Raw genomic sequence first — 19,063 nt, 5'->3', positions numbered from 1 at the left:
AGTCTTTTGCTACATATTATCCAGTATTTTCTAATTAAGAGTGTTAGGGCCTTTCATAATTAAACACTCACCTCAATACATTAAAAAAACTGATTGTCTTATTCTGCAATATTCTGCAATTTATCAAAGCATAATTCTAGTATAAAAGTAGTTTTACATAACCCACATTTTGTTTTATTATTTTATGTAATATTTTATATTTATTAAGATAATGTAATAATTGCAGCCTTATGAAAATGCAAATGCAGCCCTTTTGGAATAGATTAAAATATATATATATATATTCCAGCATCCTGTTTCCTTAAAGTAGACAGATGTGTATGGTAAACTACAGGCAGGACATTATGGTAATAATGGCCTGCATATGGAACTATTGTGATTCTGGAAGTGATGCAGAAGGCCTAAAGAATGGCCTTGAAGGACAGTGCCATTACAGAGGCGATAATCAGATAAGTGTATCTTGTCCATTCCAAGAAACTAACTTGAGAAAATGCTTCAGATTGATCCTCCCTAATTCACACAATGTAAAGCTGTTCTAATAAAAATAACTTTGAACGTTTATGTCATTAGTTTCTTAATCTGATCTAGTTTCTAAACCTGATAGGTATACTGTATCTATTATTATATACCATGTAAGAAGCACAGAAAAATATTTTATTGTTGTATACCAAATTGCTATTGACATTTTGGACAGTTCGTGAGCAAAATTATTTGAAAATATACATCAAATTAAATTGATCATACCTCTATATAAGTGTTCTTCAAGAAGCAATTAATTTGGGTATTAGATGTTTGTATGTATACCAATAAGCAAGCATTATTTAATCTTCTGAATGTCTGGGTGTGTATTTTGTTTTGTATTTAATCTATATGGTTGAGAAAGAAAATGAAAGCAGCACTGAATTTATATCAAGAAAAGTAGAAGTGATTGCTTTCACATGTTGCCTGTTTTCAAAGGATTCCTCTGATCCTGATTCAACAGGTCCTGCTTGTGACACTGAATGGTACACCTGTTGATTATCAAAGCATACACCCTTTGCGCCCTATAGAAAATGGACCTGCCAAGACAGATCTGTACTCAAGACCACAATACAAGTGGGATCCCTCAGCTAATGATCTAGGTAGTCATCAAAATGTGAGAATAAATGGTTGTATGGTTTAATTGTTTAGATGTATATTCATCTACTTTTTTCATTTTACCAAGGGAGGACAGGGTGCCATCCTATAAATCACCTATATCATTCATTTTGGCATCTCAATCCATACCTTCCTATGTAATTAACTTGGGGGCTGTTGGGGTGTGTATCTTGCTGGAGAAGCTATTATAACAATAATGAGTACTTTCCATCTTTAAGTGGATTGGCAGAATACTGCTAGCACTGCAAAAAAAAGTAGTGGACATTTGTTTAATAGTGATCTAAATTTCCTTTGGCTTTCCTGGTGTTCAACAACCTTGTTTAGGCTATATAGATCTGATTATATATCCACAGCCCCCACGTCATCATTGCGCAATATATTTGTGCATTTCTCCCATATTCTGTCATTTTGTTTATAGCTTTCAATTATCAGATTACCTAAATTAGTTTCTGAACCACATTATTTGCAGTTCATACATACAGTTCTTTTTATTTCTCAGAAAAGAAAGAAGATGAGGAAGAGGAAGGGGAAGAGGAGGAGGAAGAAGAAGAAAATTCAGAGGAGGAAAAAAACTCCAAAGTTCATGCAATGGTCACAGTTTTCCATTTTATCATGAAACAGAGTTATGTCTGTGCTTTGATCGCCATGATGGTAGGTTATTTTCCCTATTGGTTCTTGGTCCACCTTGAAATTGAGACAATGCTATGATCCAGGACACATTTTATGATTAGTAATGTTGTTTAAATTTGTTCTTTCTGATCTTTGTCACTGCAAATCTGCTTGAATTAATGAAAGAGTGCCTTCACATTACATTCTGATCTTGAAGCTTGATTTTTTTAAAGCATAGGATCGTGGACTTGAGCCTGGGATAATATAATATATTGTATTTTATTGTAGTTTACAATTGTTGTTATACTCTGTTCCGCTTAATGCACAGGTAGTAAAAAAATGCATTTAAAAATTGCTTGTTCCTGTTCTCTTCAGTTTTTGGAGCATTATCTTGCTGATTGATACAGGGGAGAGACAGACATTTATATAGTTTCTTTCCACTGGATTGCAAAAAGTAAGGCAAATGCAACAGGATCATTAGTTCCAAATCATCCACTATATTTTGTTTTGGTCAGAATAAATATATAAAGTTGATCAACTGGAACAAATTCAGAAAATTGCCAGTTTAGGACAATCAACTAAATTAATGAATCAGTAAACTAAGTTCAGTCCTAAGAGACTGAAAGAGCTGAATTTGGGTAGCCATTATTGTGGATTCCATTGTACTGTTGCAATACCTGAAATGATGTCACCTAGATAAAGGTCAAATACTGTTCTATCTTGTTTCAGATTGCAGGACAATTTCAGGAAGGGTGTTTCCTGAATCATGCCGAATGTAGACCATTCTTAGCAGTCAAAGTGGTGGAATCAATGGCCTACAAATGTAGTTGGCTTTCATTCATTGGAATTAATTTCACAGAGAGTAGGAGTCCATCTGTTTTGAAATCTTTAATTTATATTCCTTCCCTGAGCAAAATTCTGAATTTGTTCTGAAGTGCCCCTTCCAATTCTGTGATTCTAAAGTTCAAATACATTGAATGTTGAACTGATGAGATTATACAGTATTCATTTCTTTTTCTTTCCTTCAAGGCCTGGAGTATTACTTACCACAGTTGGTTAACATTTGTATTATTGATATGGTCTTGTATACTTTGGATGCTTCGTGACCGAAGGAAATATGCAATGATAAGTTCACCTTTTATGGTGGTTTATGGAAACTTATTATTAACATTTCAATATATATGGAGTTTTGAGATGAATGATAATGAACTTCCTCAGGTGTCTGGATTTCTAGAACGGAAAGCACCTCCTGAATTAGGATCAAAGGTAATAATTGCACACAAACCTATATGGTCAGCACATATACTTATTTTATAAGGTTCATGAATTTATATCAGTAGTGAATAACCTCTAGATTTTTCAAAAATGCAACATGATAACTGTGATTAGTATCTGAAAATATATACTTAAAATACTATTTATATTTTATTTTGACTGTAACAAATGTCTTTTGGGGTTTGGTATTTAACAGCTTTAGGAACACAAGTTATTTGGGTCCATTAATTATTTTTTCCTGGATGAAAAAAACTTTCTTCATAGATTCCTAAAATAATTTCAACTTATTGTTGCTATTTCCCCTGCTATTTCCTTTTTAACATCTACATGAAGCCACTGGGTGAAATCATTTGCTATCAGGGGTTGAGGTATTAGTATGCTGTTGATACACAATTTTATATCACCATCCTGGTGATCCAAGTGACACTTTTGCTGCTCTCTCAGATTGCTGGGAGACTGTGGGGCCTGGATGGGGGACAACAGGCTTCAGCTGAACCCTGGCAAGACCAAAAGTACATGAAGCTTCAAGATCTGGGACTTTAACTAACTTAGTTCTGGATGGGATTGCAGTACTCCAGATAGACCCTGTCTGTGACTTGGAGGTTCTCAAAGAGCAGGTAGCAGTTGTGGCTAGGAAAGCCTTTGCACAGTTTTTTGCATATTGTGTGCCAATTGTGGCCTTTCTTGGATAGGAATCCCTCTGCTCACTTATTTCAACCCTAACCCTCTGGACTACTGTGATGTGTGCTCTACATAGGGCTATCCTGGAACTGTATTTGGCAGTTTCAACTGATGCAGAGTACAGCATTGTGGGCAATTCTTGGAATCCCCTGGGTGGCCCATGCTACACCACTGATCCATAAGCTGCATTGACTGATGGATTGCTTCCGGGTGCAATTCAAGGTGTTGATTACTATCTTTAAAGCATGGTGTAGCATGGCATGGATCCAGGTTACTTGAGGAACCATCTCAACACTGGGATTGGCCTACCCCAGCTGAGGAGACAAGTTGTAAACTCCATCAATCAAGGAACTGTGACTGGTAGGGTACAGAAGAAGGCCCTCTCTGCTGTGGCTCTTTTTTTTTTTTTTTTTGTTTACATTTATACCCCGCCCTTCTCCGAAGACTCAGGGCGGCTTACAGTGTATAAGGCAATAGTCTCATTCTATTTGTATATTTTTACAAAGTCAACTTATTGCCCCCCCAACAATCTGGGTCCTCATTTTACCTACCTTATAAAGGATGGAAGGCTGAGTCAACCTTGGGCCGGGCTCGAACCTGCAGTAATTGCAGGCTACTGTGTTCTTAATAACAGGCTTTTACCAGCGTGAGCTAAACCGGCCTCTTGACCTTTGGAAGATCTTACTCCCACCCTTCTGACTTCCCTGAAGGCCCTGAAGACTTGGCTCTGCCAGATGGCTTGTGGCCCCAATGGGGAGAATCACACGAGGTGATTGAGAAATTAATAGGCAATCCCACCTTCCTCTCTGCATTCTGCTCTCTTTCTCCCCATTTTTTAACAATACTTCTATTTTTCATTGTAATTTCCATTTTTATTGTTTTAGAAATATTTAATGTTTATGATTTTAATGCTTGTAATGCTGTAAGCTGCCTATATTTGCTTCAAAACAAGATGGACAGCAAATAAATTTAATAAATAATACATAAATAAAATTGAGGAAAGAAAGCCAAAAAAATCACATGGGTTAACTTGAGTATTTAGCCAATCCCTAATGATGAATATAATTAGCTTAATTTATAATTTATTAATTTATAAACTAGGCTGCAAGCCAAATAGGATTAAGATAATACAATAGGATTAAGATAAACCTCTTTGGTTCTAATGATCATTTAGGCCTCTCCATTGTGTATTACAATATTTCCCAACTTTTGGCCTTCCAGATACAGATATTAGCACTGACTAACATGTTTTCAACATTTGTAATCCAATATATATTTGGAAAGCAACAAGTTATGTCATATACTGTGATATATATTCATTTGTAGCTATGATGAAAAGCCAGGGATACTCCTTGAGGACATTAATAATGTTTCTACAATATGACTTAATCCGGGCTCAAGATTGATTGCTGATATATGGAAGAAGTTTGGCAATGTCATTCAGTTTATCTTAAATATGCTATCACCATATTATGGATCATGGAAATTCAATAACTTATTCAATAGTGTGTCTCCTCTTTGGTTTCTCCTCTTTGGTTTCAATTTCTGCTGACAGATACTTTTTGGACTTACTTTTTGGCTGCTGTTGAGACAACACCTCACTGAACGGAAGTCTTTGCAATTAAATGAAACAGTTTTGTCAGAGGTTAAAATTGGAGAGGAAGAGAGTGAAGAAAAAGGTGAATACACATTTCAAGTCAATATAGAAGGTAGTTTCGTGATATTGAATTAACTAAATTAAGGATTGGGATTGGTTTTGCTTCTGATTTTTTCCAATCAATTTAAGTTTTGTATTAACTTGCCATAAAAAGGTGGCATTAAAATTTGTACCCAAATTCTCAAGATGTAATACAAAGAATCTCCTCAGTTCCCTTTCCTTATTTCATCTTTTCCTATTAAATTTTATATTCATCCATTTGTATGTTGATTTTTATTTTTTTAATTAAATGTAGTACATTGTTGACTAATGTGATATGTCTATGTTTTACTGTAAGACAGTATTGTGTCAGCCAATGTGACCAGCGCAGTTGAACTTTTTATCAATAATTATAACATTGTAAAATAATGCAATTAATGACATGTATTCTAATGTTACATTTACAGATGATGAGTCCCAAAAAGAAGAAGAATCCCCCAAAGAGGAAGAGAAAGAGGAAGAAGAAGTGGGGGAATTAGAGGAGAAGGAGGAAGAGGAGGAGAAGGAGGAGGAGGAGGAGGAAGAAGAAGAAGATGTAATGAAAGTTCTAGGAAACATGGTGATGGCGATGTTTGTTAAGTACTGGATTTATGTCTGCGGAGGAATGTTCTTCTTTGTCAGCTTTGAGGGAAAAATTGTCATGTACAAAATCATCTATATGATGCTCTTCTTGTTTTGTGTAGTCCTTTATCAGGTAAGTAGTAAAAATCCTCATTTTTTTTAAAGAACATTGCCATTCTGTTTCTTTCTCTTTTTTATTTTTTTATTAAATATGCTGTTTTTACAAAGTATAAGGAATCATTAAATTAAAAATGATTTGAAGGACAAAATTAATCAATCTTGTAAACATATATAAAACCATAAAAAAAATAAAACAAGTGTGAGTCAAATCAAAATCAACATAAATTTTTGACAGGGCAAGAGGAAGGGCAGAACAGAAAGGGAACAAGATTACCAGTAACCATTAAGTTCAGCTTTAATTTAAATGTATCAAACAATCTTAGAAGAATTTCTGAAATGGTGATCACTGGATTATGATAAATGACTGCAAATGATGAATATTATGTGAGACTTAATTTCTTATTTGCTAGGTCCACTATGAATGGTGGCGACGAATTCTGAAATACTTTTGGATGTCAGTTGTGGTTTACACTATGTTAGTGCTTATTTTTATTTATACATATCAGTTTAAAGCATTCCCTGACTTGTGGAAAAACATGACAAACATGAATGATGATCAGTAAGTATTATTTGTTACTCCATTTTTTAAAATGCAGTTTACTTGGATGATGAATTATGAAACACTACTATTACTTTAGATACCTGATGTTTTATAAGTGACTATAGTTAGGAAATACCTTTCTTTAGAAAGAACAAATATTCAGCTTCTCTTTCGAAAATCAGTCTAAAATCAGTCCTATGTCTTCAACTGTTACCAAAACATTTATTATTTTCATGTACCTTCATTTTAACTCAATCCCTTCAGAAATCAAATATAAGACCATTGAGAAGCCAATAGTTGAAGAAGTTGATTTCATTCTAGGTAGCATTTCAGGCTAAATTAAAGAAATTAATTGTGCATGGTTTGTGCACTGTAAGGATAGTTTTCAAGTGTCAAAGCTTCTGACTTAGCATTTATTTTTGTTAGTTCAACCACATGGCATTTTCGTCATGCTTTCATCTTATGCCACAAAATCTACCCTTAAATTTTATATCACAGTATAAATTCAAAATCAGAAAAGTTTGTGCCATAATAATGTGATACTGCTTTTAACATTCTCGCCCTTAACTTTCCCTTCAGATGTTGCTGAATTCACACATTAAAAAACATCTACTGTAGTATGAATCTTTGGCTTATGTCCATTTGTTTAACGATTCCAAGTTATGACTACTAAAAAAAGTGATCATCCTCAAAGTTATGACCCTCACACATACATCCATGCCCCACAGTCACATGATCACAATTTGGGCTCTTGGCAACTGGCTTACATTTATGATGGTTACAGTGTCTTCTAGTCAATTTGCTACTTTTTCAGCCATCTTCTGATAAACAAAGTCAATGGGGGAAGCCATATTCATTTAATGACCAGATGATTTACTTAAAAACTGCCTGATTCACTCAACAACCATGGTAAAACTGATTGTAAATTAAGGTTAATCATATGATGACTCTCTTAGCAACAAAAATTCCAGGCCCAATTGTGACTCTGAGTTGATGCCTGTCTGTATAACTTCGATCAGATTTCATGTTTTTACTTCTGCAGTTGACCAGTCTTCCATAGCTCTCGTTCTGTAGTCAAATACATTGGACGAAAAAAAATTGCCACTATAGTTTTGTGAAAAACAAAAAGACTTTTCCACTAATTTTTGTTTTGGAAACATAGATCACAGGATTTTTTTTAAAAAAATAAAGCTGTTTAGTGAAAGAATATTTTTCAGGCTGCCTTTGTTCACTTTAAGTGAATTTTGGTATAGTCACAAAAGAAAATGATGAACAAGAAATTTATCAGCCTTATAAACTAAAAGACCAGAACTAATTCCAAAGTTTCATAGTGTTGCTGGATTCAGAGAATTCTGCTGAGGTTGTATCTGCAGTGAAGGTATCATTCAATATGCAGCCTATCCATTATACTGAACGAGAGTTGCAGTCTTAGATTGGCAGAAGGCACAAGTTTATTTTTATGAGCTTGAAATAATAGGCAACCATCTTTTTATTTTTCCTAAGACTTTTAATATGTTATGACTCTAATATTTTTAGGTCTTTGAATTTAATTCATCTGCTGTCTTTTCAACATTATTTCAGTTATGTTCATTTGTTTCTGTTTTTTACATGTTATTTTGTATTATAATTCTGAATTCGTTTTTTCACATTGTAAGCACCAAGGTAAAATCTTGGTGCTGCACCAGGTCAATATTGGGTAATGTTCTGCCATGGAATTCAGCTAAATTTAGCTTTTTAGGTTAAGGAGCAGATAAAGAAAATTCACAACTATTTTGTGAAGCATTTCTTGCAAGTATTTTCTAGATCCGTCTTTGGATCCCATCGGGATAGCTATTACTATTTTGTTGTTTTTTATAATTTTCAAAACTGCTTACTGTTTATAAAATAAAAATGTTTTAACTTTTCCTTATGCTTTCTGACAAGTCTAAAAAGTGTGAAGGTTATTTTCGAGTTATGAAATATAGCTATAACTTGAATTATTTTATGTTTCAGGCTAAAGGATCTTGGCTTAGAACAGTATTCTACAGCAGAATTATTCACTCGCATTTTTATCCCAACCTCCTTTCTATTGGTATGCATATTGCACTTGCACTACTTCCATGACCGATTCCTCCAACTCACAGATTTAAAAGCCATAGTCAGCAAACAAGACAATGCCATTTACAGGTAAACAAAACAAAAAAAATCCTTCATTTTATTGCCCGCCAAGGTTTGAATTGTGGGGTGGGTTGGTTGGTTGGTTGGTAAAATTGTGTCTATCACTCTGGATTTTGAAGAAAAAATGTATAATTAGAGAAAGATGACCTGTTCTCTGTGACTGAATAATAAATACCACTTAGAAATCTCATGATCTACAAACCTTCATTGCAACCACAAAAATGCTATTTTGGTCTGAATTCTTTATATGTGGTTTTCACAGCACCAGACAGAATTTAATGAGATTTATTCCCTACCAAATATATTCTGGGTTGCTGCATTACTTATAATTTGAGAATGAACTGTAGGAACTCAGTTGTATATATTGACCATTAAAATTCTTTTAACATACAATCAAAGAGTTGTGGTGGGGGTCTTCTAGTTATCTTATAACATCCTGGTCAAATGGTTGTTCAATCTACTTTTGAAAACCTTCAATAATTTAACATTTTTTACATTTTTATCAATGCTTTATTATTTTAGTTAAATATTCTATCTTAACAAGTTTTACAGAAATAAAATTAAAAATGCAAACGCAAGAGACGAAGGAAATGCAGCTGCTTCCCTACAATCAAAATAGATCATGTTGATGCTTATTATGGTTCTCCTACAGAGAGAAGAAAATGTCATAAGACTAAAAATTTGGAAACCTTTGTGAAACTAAACTATCAAGGATAATGATATTGTATAACAAAAGAGTCACTGCTGTATTCTTATCTGATTCTATGTAGGAATGCTCTTTAAGGACAAAAGCCAACTTAAAAAATTAAAAAATAGCTGCTTTCATAGAAGTGAAATAAAGGCAGAATAATATATTGTTCAGATTTGTACCCCAAAAGAATTAAGAATAACTGCATCAAAACTTAACAAAGGGTTGATGAGACTATATGCCTTCCCACATACAAAAATTTATGAGAGACCACTATGTTTTGGGAATTAAAAGCACAAACAAAAATCTATATGAAAAAATAGCAAATATGGATCAATTAAATTATTAATTTACTTGTAGACATCTATAGAGGTGTCTACAAGTAGATTGTAAGTGACAATACTTCATAATATAAACTCTACCCCTTAAATACTTGGAAATGACATTATGATGCAAGAACAAAAGAATATATCTCTCCGCATGACATCATGATGAATATATAATTTTGGTGTCAGTGTAGTTAGGGAGAGACAGGTGGTATGGAATGTGTTCATTTATTTTTCTTTTCTTCACAAATAGTATAGGAAATTATTTGAATTTTTAAACATTCAAATATGAAAAAAATCAAAACTGATCACCCAAGAAAATAGCTTTGAGTGCTTAACTTTTCAAATGAGTAATCACTATCTGTTTTGCAACTATATTTATTGAACTGAATTGAGGAAGCTCTCTCTTCTGTAAGCTTTTCATCTTTAGTGGACAAACATCTGAAAGTATAATTGACTTCTCTCTCTATGGAGAATATCTGTAACTATTGTTAAACAGATATAGATGATATATAGATATATAAATGTAGATATTTATCGCATCTTTTGTATATCTTGGGCAACTTAAGGTGGCAACTATGCCTAATACTCCTTTATCCTCCTATTTCCCTATAACAACAAACCTCTGAGGTGAGTTGGGCTGATGGAGTATTACCGGCCAAAAGTCACCCAGCTGGCTTCCATGCCTTAAGTAAGACTAGAACTCACACTTTCCTGGTTTCTAACCCAACACTTTAACCATTACACCACACTGGCTCTCATATATGTATAGTTGTGGATGTACGTATATTATTTCATTTTATTTACTAACTTCCACATTTAATAAATGGGAACAGAAAAACAAGCCATATAAGAGAAACACAAAATGGAACAATTCATCTACTTTCCTCCTTCTACCTCCTGGCATTGTATACGAAGTCATGGGCAAATAGATGTTTACATGTTCTTCTATCTGCAGGGGTTTTGATGTTTTTTCAATATGCATACTACATCATTGCAGCTTTTTTCCTTGTGCTTCCTGAGAAAAATATCTATCTTTAATCCTGTTTAACAGTATTCTTCTTTTCTCTTTCTCTAATTTTTCTGCTGCCACCTTATGCATTCTCACACTTTCATCTGTTACCAAAGCCATGCCAAAGTCAATGGTCGTGTTTATCTTATAATAAATAGGTGGGTATTTTAATTATTCCTTTTTGAACCTAAAATTTTACTGTTTATTTAGTTGTACATTCAATCTTTAAAATAAAAACAATAAGGCTATTCATGATACTCAGAGAACATAATACTACTCAAATAACATAACTTCCCAGTATTACAATTTTTTTGTTAATGCAGTGCAATCTTAATGGTCTACTTTTAAAAGCTAAGAATATTGGTTCATTTTAAAGCTGAGCAGAATTCAGTAAATGTTCAGCCTCTTTAAATTAATTAGACATAAAGGTTTCCTCTGGAAGCATGCTGGTACCAATATGCTATCATGCATGTGCATACATTTGTGTATGTAAATTAGTTAGGTTTTAATATTTAAATCAACTACATTCTAAGTGTTTGGAGTTCAGGTATTTGGGCTTCATTGTATGTTTATGATATTCCCTTTGCTTTAATTGAAGCTCTTTTTAAAAAAAAATATGACTTGCAATTGATACATTCAGTTTTATTTTATTTTCTGCTGGATGTTAAGCCATTGTTTTAGCAAGTAAATAGTAAGTTGGGATGTATAAAGTAGCAAAGGAAACCACAGCAGGGATATCTGCAAGCTGTGATCAAAAAAATCAAGATTGTGGCCACAGTGCACACCCAATGCACACAGAATAAGAGAGAATAAGGGACCTTGGAGGTCTTCTAGTTCAAACTCCTGCTCAAGCAGGAAACCCTATAACATTTCAGACAAATGCTTGTCCAATCTGTTCTTAGAAGCTTCCAATGTTGGAGCACCCACAACTTCTAGAGTCAAGTGATTCCACTGATTATTCTGATACACAAGAAAGCAGAAGTTGATAGTCACTCCATTGTGACTATCCATTTAAAGCTTTGACACTTCTATTCCAGAATATAGAAAGATGAAAGCTATATTATGAATGCCTTATTATTTACCATGTTACATAACCACAGTGTGACATAAAGTTAGATTATGCAAGTATCTAAAGGTTAGTAAATAGAAAAAGTTGAAGTGATGTAAGTAATCCCATGTATTCTTAAAAGCTACAATTGAGAGCATCTAGAACAGGGGTATCAAACTTGTGGCCCGCGGGCCGAATGCATCACATTCTGGCTCCGCCCCTGCCCAGTTTAGCGAAGGGGGAAAAAGTCCCAATATGTCATGTGATGACACCATGATGACACAAGTTTGACACCCCACTTTAGAAGGTAACACACAAATATATCCAGGAACAACTGAGGTAGCAGAATGGCTGAGCCTAATGCCAAATGATCAGTTATTGGGTTCTTGGTGTTCTCTGAGTTTGGTTATTTTCCTGCAGATGTTTTGTTATCAGGCTAGATAGCGTTATTAGTGCATACAAGAGTCAAGTTTGGTGTAGTGTCTTGCCCTACCAAGAAAATTATTGACATTCTAGCCCAGGGGTGTCAAATCCAAGGCTTAAATCTGGCCTGCAGGCCAGCCTGGAAATAGTAAAGGACTGGCCCATGGTGCCTCTGGCAGCCAAAATGGGGCATGACGGGGCCATGTGTGGCCCCCCATTCCCCATTTTGGCCAGCAGGGTGCTGAAGGAGGTATCCGCCCCATATCCCCACCCCCACCAAGCCAGCCCACGGAGAACTACAATGCTGGTCCAGCCCTCGAAGAAATCCAGTTTAATACCCTTGTTCTAGACCAAGTCAAATCCAAAACTCTTAGGAAAATCCTGACTATTGGGTATTCACACAGATACATAAAGATAAATCTCATCTAATACCATTTAAAAGATACAACCAAAAGTCAAGGAACGAAACAAATAGCCAATAGCATATCCACCCTGGCAGCAACACCCAAATAGGCAGAAAACAGCACCAGATAACCAAGGAAGAAAGGATATGCTAACCAAGCAACCATTAAGGAAGAAACCACACGTCAATCGAGTCTGACAAGACAAGCCAACATATATAAATAGCCAGCAAATTCCACTTCCCCATGCACTTTAAATCTTGCTTAACCTGGTAATGAAATGTCTGTAGGAAAATAACTAAGATCAGAGAATACTAAACACCAACAGTTCAATGTTGAGCTATCTATGTATTAATCTATCCTGTATTATCAGCTACTATTGTAATACTGTTCTGCTCTTTTTAAAGTCTTGATAGCTTCAGTTTCCATTTGTTTCAGTGACTGTTCATCAGGGACTAGGCTCAAATATTTATTCCTGAATAGACTTGATACTCTTCAGTGTTTCCCTGTAATTGAACATTTCTCTTCCTGTTTTTTCTTTCTGTATCACAATTTTCTATATCTGCATTCTAAGGGGTTCTGCACAGCATAATATTGATCGTGGGTGGCTGGCTGCTGTAACTCTAAATTTGGCAATGATGACTGTAGCTTCTTACTAATGACTGTTCTGTTTGGGCCTTTACTGAAGCACTCTTATGGCTGGCTTATTATGATACCTGTTTATATTCAATGTGATTGAGGCTGTGCATTTTCATTGTATAGTAAGAATGCATTACAATCTGGCTGGATTCTAGTGGAAAATATGGCTAAGAATTAGAGGAGTATGTGGTTCAGTTCTGATGCATCTTAAATAGCATCTTGATGCATCTTGCTCACGTTGGATCCTTTTGGTTTTTCACACACATTCTTTGCTCACTTATTGTATCACGCTAGGCACTGTTAGTCATTTAAAAAACATTTTTTTCATAATAATTTTGGTTTATATTCCAGGATTCAGGAATAGGTAATGGGCAATGTAATTTACATTGCTTATTAATAGAACAGAAATATAAACCTAGAAGAAAAAAATGTTTGTTTTCATAAATTTTTACTCTTGTTCAGATGTTGCATATGTTGTGTTCAAAATATACCTAACCTGGACTAACAAGTTGACTTGTTGACTTGACTTACAACCATTCATTTAGTGATCGTTTGAAGTTACAACAACACTGAAAAAAGTGACATGACCATTTTTCATACTTATGATTGTTGCAGCATCCCCATGGTTACATGATCAAAATTCAGACGCTTAGTAACTGGTTCATATTTGTGACCTTCTGACAAGAAAGAAAATGGGGAAGCCAGATTCACTTAACCATCAATTTGGTTTTCCCGTTTGCTTGTCAATAAAGGTTCATTGTGGTTGTAAGTTGAGGACTACCTGTACAACAAAACTGCAGTAAGTCAAACTTACCCTAGGAATGGAGAACACTTTAGGAGGACTGTTCAGTTAAGCATACCCCTCTGAATGTTGTCTTGGTTTGTAAAGGTTGCCTCTTGGCCATCTGTAGTCTCCTTCTTTCCCCTTTTCTGTTTTTTTGCTCTTTGAAGAATTTACTAATGTGCAAAATAAAACTTCTAAGATACTTTTTCTTATATACATTTTTGAAAAGACAAGGTGTGTTGCAGTTGCTGTTTTCTTCTTCACTTATGATCAGCAGGATTTTTTTTTAAAATGTTCCCAAATTAAGGCAAAGTATTTCTTTGCAGTGTTTCCCACTTTATACTAAATATTGTTCACTTGAACTCTGATATTTAGTTCATAATTTGTCTTGATTTATTTTTTGAAGCAATAAAAAACATCTTCCAGTTCGTGCATTTAGTGAATTATTTAGGCATATTCATAAATGTTTGAATTGTAAAGAATTTGAAAGTTGATTTTTGTAAAGTTCAATTTCTTCCTCTTCTCTACCATGAACCACCAGCATTAAAAAAAGAGAACTAGTTGTTGATTATGGGAGATCATAAAACAGCTCCCCAGGCTGGATCTGTCCAATTATGGAAATTAACTTGGACATGCCTAGTCCATTCTAAAGTAAAATTTGTGGGCTTCAATATCTTCTGTGGGAAAGGAAGTAATGTTTTCACTACTGTAGGTATTGAGCAAGCTTTATAAATGGTCCTCCAGTTATTTATATATTAGTGGAGTCATCTGAATAGAAATAAGTTGGGTCCTAAAAAATTAAAGTCTTTTTTGTTTGTAACTATAAGATGCATTTATCAATCTAAAAGAAAGATATTTATGTTTAAAGTTCACTTACTTCTCTGAGCCATAAAAGTGGATTAACATGTTTTGAAAACTATAATTCCATTGCAAATTTGGCACTATTCATACTTCAGTAACTTTTCAGAAATTATTTTCTCAATCTTATTATTTTTATTTTCATTCTGAATTCATGAGCAGTACAGCAGTACATCATTTCAATCAATTGTTGTTGTCATATCAAATGATCACACAAATGATGTACATTGTACATACATTTAATCAATCAAATCAGAAATTCATTGTTTCAATATTCCTAAATTAAGTTTCACTTGCTGTTTTTCTATAACAGTTTACCAGTTAGGAAGACATATTAAGACATTTTTATACTGACAGATATAAAAATGTCCACTGATTTTGAACCACTGATTGGTTCAAAATTGGGAAAGGAGTCCAGCAGGCTGTATACTATCACCCTGCCTATTTAACTTATATGCAGAACACATCATGAGAAAGTCGGGGCTAGATGAATCAAAAATTGGAATTAAGATTACCGGAAGAAATATCAACAACCTCAGATATGCAGATGATACCACTCTAATGGCAGAAAGCGAAGAGGAACTAAAGAGTCTCTTGATGCGGGTGAAGGAGGAGAGTGCAAAAGTTGGCTTGAAACTCAACATTAAGAAAACTAAAATCATGGCATCCGGCCCTCTCAATTCCTGGCAGATAGATGGTGAAGAAATGGAGGTAGTGACAGATTTTATTTTCCTGGGCTCCAAGATCACCGCAGATAGGGACTGCAGCCAAGAAATTAAAAGACGCTTGCTCCTGGGGAGGAAAGCTATGGCAAATCTAGACAGCGTACTAAAAAGCAGAGACATCACCCTGCCAACAAAAGTACATATAGTCAAGGCTATGGTCTTCCCAGTTGCAATGTATGGCTGTGAAGGTTAAACCATAAGAAAGGCTGAACACCAAAGAATTGAGGCCTTTGAACTATGGTGCTGGAGAAGACTCCTGCGAGTCCCTTGGACTGCAAGGCAAATAAACAAGTTAGTTCCAGAGGAGATCAACCCTGACTGCTCTTTAGAAGGCCAGACCCTGAAGATGAAACTGAAATACTTTGGCCACCTAATGAGAAGGAAGAACTCACTGGAGAAGAGCTTAATGCTGGGAAAGATTGAGGGCAAAAGAAGGGGACGACAGAGAACGAGGTGGCTGGATGGAGTCACTGAAGCAGTAGGCATGAGTTTAAATGGACTCCAGAGGATGGTAGAGGACAGGAAGGCCTGGAAGAACGTTGTCCATGGGGTCGCGATGGGTCGGACACGACTTAGCAACTAACAACAACATACTGACAAAAATGTATCTTTCAGTTCAATGCATAGTTTTAAAAATGAAAAATTGGCAAAGAAAACTATCTAACCTAGACAAGCATATGCGGCATAAGAGTCTGGAGGTAGAAGTCAGGCAGATAAATGAAGCCTTGGGCTCACAGATAAGGAGTTTGTTCCTACTCATAAAGTAAGAGCAGCCAAATTCTGAGATAGGCAAGAGAAGAAACAACTGGTTCGTAAAGGATTGATTGTAACTGAGTTAAAACAGAAAACAGAAATTGTTCAAAGGCATTTATTCTGGCTTAATACCATCTCCTGTATTATTTGTTCATTGTCTGTATACGGAATACCATCAGTGTCAGGGTTCCAAGTAACACCCCTGTCCAGTTGGGACCATCAGCTGTGGTGAGCAGATATGACACTGAAAAAAGGATACTATTTTTTATTAAGTTTAAATATCAGCCACTAGGTAGACTGACTTTAAGACAATTAGGATTTCAAAATTTGGGCTTTTGGGGAGGATTGGTTGTTATCATTAGGCTCAGAGTACAAACTGATGTGAAATTCAGTGGTTAGTGCTACTATTTTACTTTGACTCTTCCAAGTCAGATTTAAAATGAGCATCATAAATACTGATTAGAATTAATAATAGCTGTAGTTGTGTAAGACACACTGGATCAGTACCAAAGCTTTAGAACAGGGTGTCAAACTCAAGGCCCGCGAGCTGGATCTGGCCTGCGGGATGCTTCGATCTAGCCCACAGGACCACTCTGGAAACAGTGAAAGACTGGCCCGCGGTGCCTCTGCCAGCCATTTTTGCTGGCAGAGGGTTACAGGAGGCCATCAAAGCCGAAAATTAAGTTTGGGAGCCTGTTTTTGCTAGCAGAGCACTTGGGCCTTCAGAGGTGCCCCTGACACGAATGACATCAATGCCCAACCCGACTTTAACAGTATCAATAGTGGGGTGGGGGGAAGCTGACCAGATTAGTGACTGAGGATCCTTTGTAAAATTTTGTTCTAGTTCATAATTATTTGATTCTTGTCGTTTTATAACACCTTTAAATAACTACAACAAATGGCCCATTTTTATCACCAAAACATCCATGTAGAGTATCTATTCCCTCTGGATATTCATTTAGATAATATTTTGAGCCAAGAACTATTGTTGTTGGTTTATTTATTTGCCAGCCAATAATTGATTGACTTTCAATATCTCCATTCCTATCAGTTACACATAAGCTTCCAAGCTTTAGCACTGTTTTCATTGAAAACCAGTTTGAGAATTTGGGATGGCCAGCAATTTATCCCTGCATATCTATTAATATGTTATCCAATTATTTGCCTGAGTCTGCATGCGCTATAATGTAATGGCATATTTATTCCTCTGATGCAGTCCAGTCCTTTCAAGAATTTGTAGCACTTAGTTTTCTGCTAGACCATGTCTAGTAAGTCTTGTAATTGTAGACATGGAATGAAATCTAGGCAAACATATTTAATATTGGACAGATTTATATTAGTGTTGAATCTGAAGTTTCACTCTCCAGTGCCAATATTTTACAAAAAGAAACTAATGCTGCATTTTGAGAGTTTTGCTTATCACACGTAAACAAAAGTGAAATGTTTTTCTGAGTTTCATATAACCTTGTTACTGTACAATCTGTTTTGAAAGGACACAAGGCAAATAATGTAACTTAATAAAATAATATCAGAATTCTAGAATACATATTTTAATTGCTTCAGTTTTTCACATTGATATAAACAATGTACTGAACGTAGCTACATAATTCTTGAAAGCATAACTGGAACATTATGGATAATTCAAAGCATGTCATATATTAACCTCTTCCAAAAGTGTTCATAGAATTTTTGCTTTTTTGTGCTTATCCTCAATTGGGAAAATATGCCAAGGAACCTAAAGAAGAATCAACTCATATTTTTAGAAATATAAATATATATTTAGGATATGGTTTGGGAGGATTCATACTTTCATATTCATACATAGAAAGAGTAATTCAAAATCCTGGAACTATACTTTTTGCTTTTGCAAATCCATTCTGTTAAGACTAAGACAATATGTTTTTGAAAGCTGCCACAGATGGGTAATGCTAATGAGTCGTATAGCATCATGTCTTATCTCTGATCTTCCTCTTCTCGTTTCCTTTTTTCTTTCTGTTTCAATTATTTGAGCAGCATCAAGAAAAAATTACCAATCCATCAAAATGAGTAAGTCCCCATGTGAAGTCATGAAATGCTTGCTATTACATGTCATTTCATGCTTCTACAACTTAAACTTTGACCATTTTTTCCCCTTTGTGGGGAAATGTCAAGTTTAGGTGACAATATCACTGATTACTGACGTGAATATTAGCATCAAAATAACAATGATTGCTACAGTGGTGCTATCCATGTGGCATTTTCATTTTTTGAACAGTGTGTGACTCATGTATTCATGCATTTCCAGTTCGTTTTAATTTACAAAATAACCAAATTTAGTGTTTTCAGACCTAAAGCTGTTCAGTTTGTTGACATGACCATTTCTGTACCAATAGATTGGTGCATCAAGATGACAGCTTGCCTGATCTCACAATGATGAATTTGAATGCCAACATTGAACAGGAAGAGGAAAAGATGTTGCAAGATCAAGAAAAAATGTTGCAGGAAGAAAATATAGTGGAAAGAAGAAAAAGTGAAAATGAAGTAGATGATAATGAAAAAAAGGAAGAAGAATTGGATGAAGAAGGTGAAGGTGAAGGTGAAGATGACGATGACGATGAATCGGAGACAGAAGAAATATCAGGTAGAGTTG

At 35.0% G+C, this 19,063-nt stretch overlaps 1 protein-coding gene across 1 annotated transcript in view; it reads left to right on the top strand.

Moving 5' to 3' along the window:
• Positions 1–19,063, top strand: part of PIEZO2 (piezo type mechanosensitive ion channel component 2) — a 213,804-nt gene that overhangs the window by 136,244 nt on the left and 58,497 nt on the right. Inside the window, exons 11-18 of the mRNA XM_058177593.1 lie at positions 983–1,121; positions 1,637–1,788; positions 2,776–3,012; positions 5,258–5,381; positions 5,806–6,092; positions 6,490–6,638; positions 8,613–8,786; positions 18,807–19,054. Of these exons, the coding sequence (XP_058033576.1) occupies positions 983–1,121; positions 1,637–1,788; positions 2,776–3,012; positions 5,258–5,381; positions 5,806–6,092; positions 6,490–6,638; positions 8,613–8,786; positions 18,807–19,054 (1,510 nt within the window). The remainder of the gene's footprint in view (positions 1–982; positions 1,122–1,636; positions 1,789–2,775; positions 3,013–5,257; positions 5,382–5,805; positions 6,093–6,489; positions 6,639–8,612; positions 8,787–18,806; positions 19,055–19,063) is intronic.

Source organism: Ahaetulla prasina, chromosome 3 (genome assembly GCF_028640845.1).
Source record: "Ahaetulla prasina isolate Xishuangbanna chromosome 3, ASM2864084v1, whole genome shotgun sequence".
Taxonomy (NCBI): Eukaryota; Metazoa; Chordata; class Lepidosauria; order Squamata; family Colubridae; genus Ahaetulla; species Ahaetulla prasina.
This window is presented reverse-complemented; position numbering and strand designations above follow the sequence as displayed.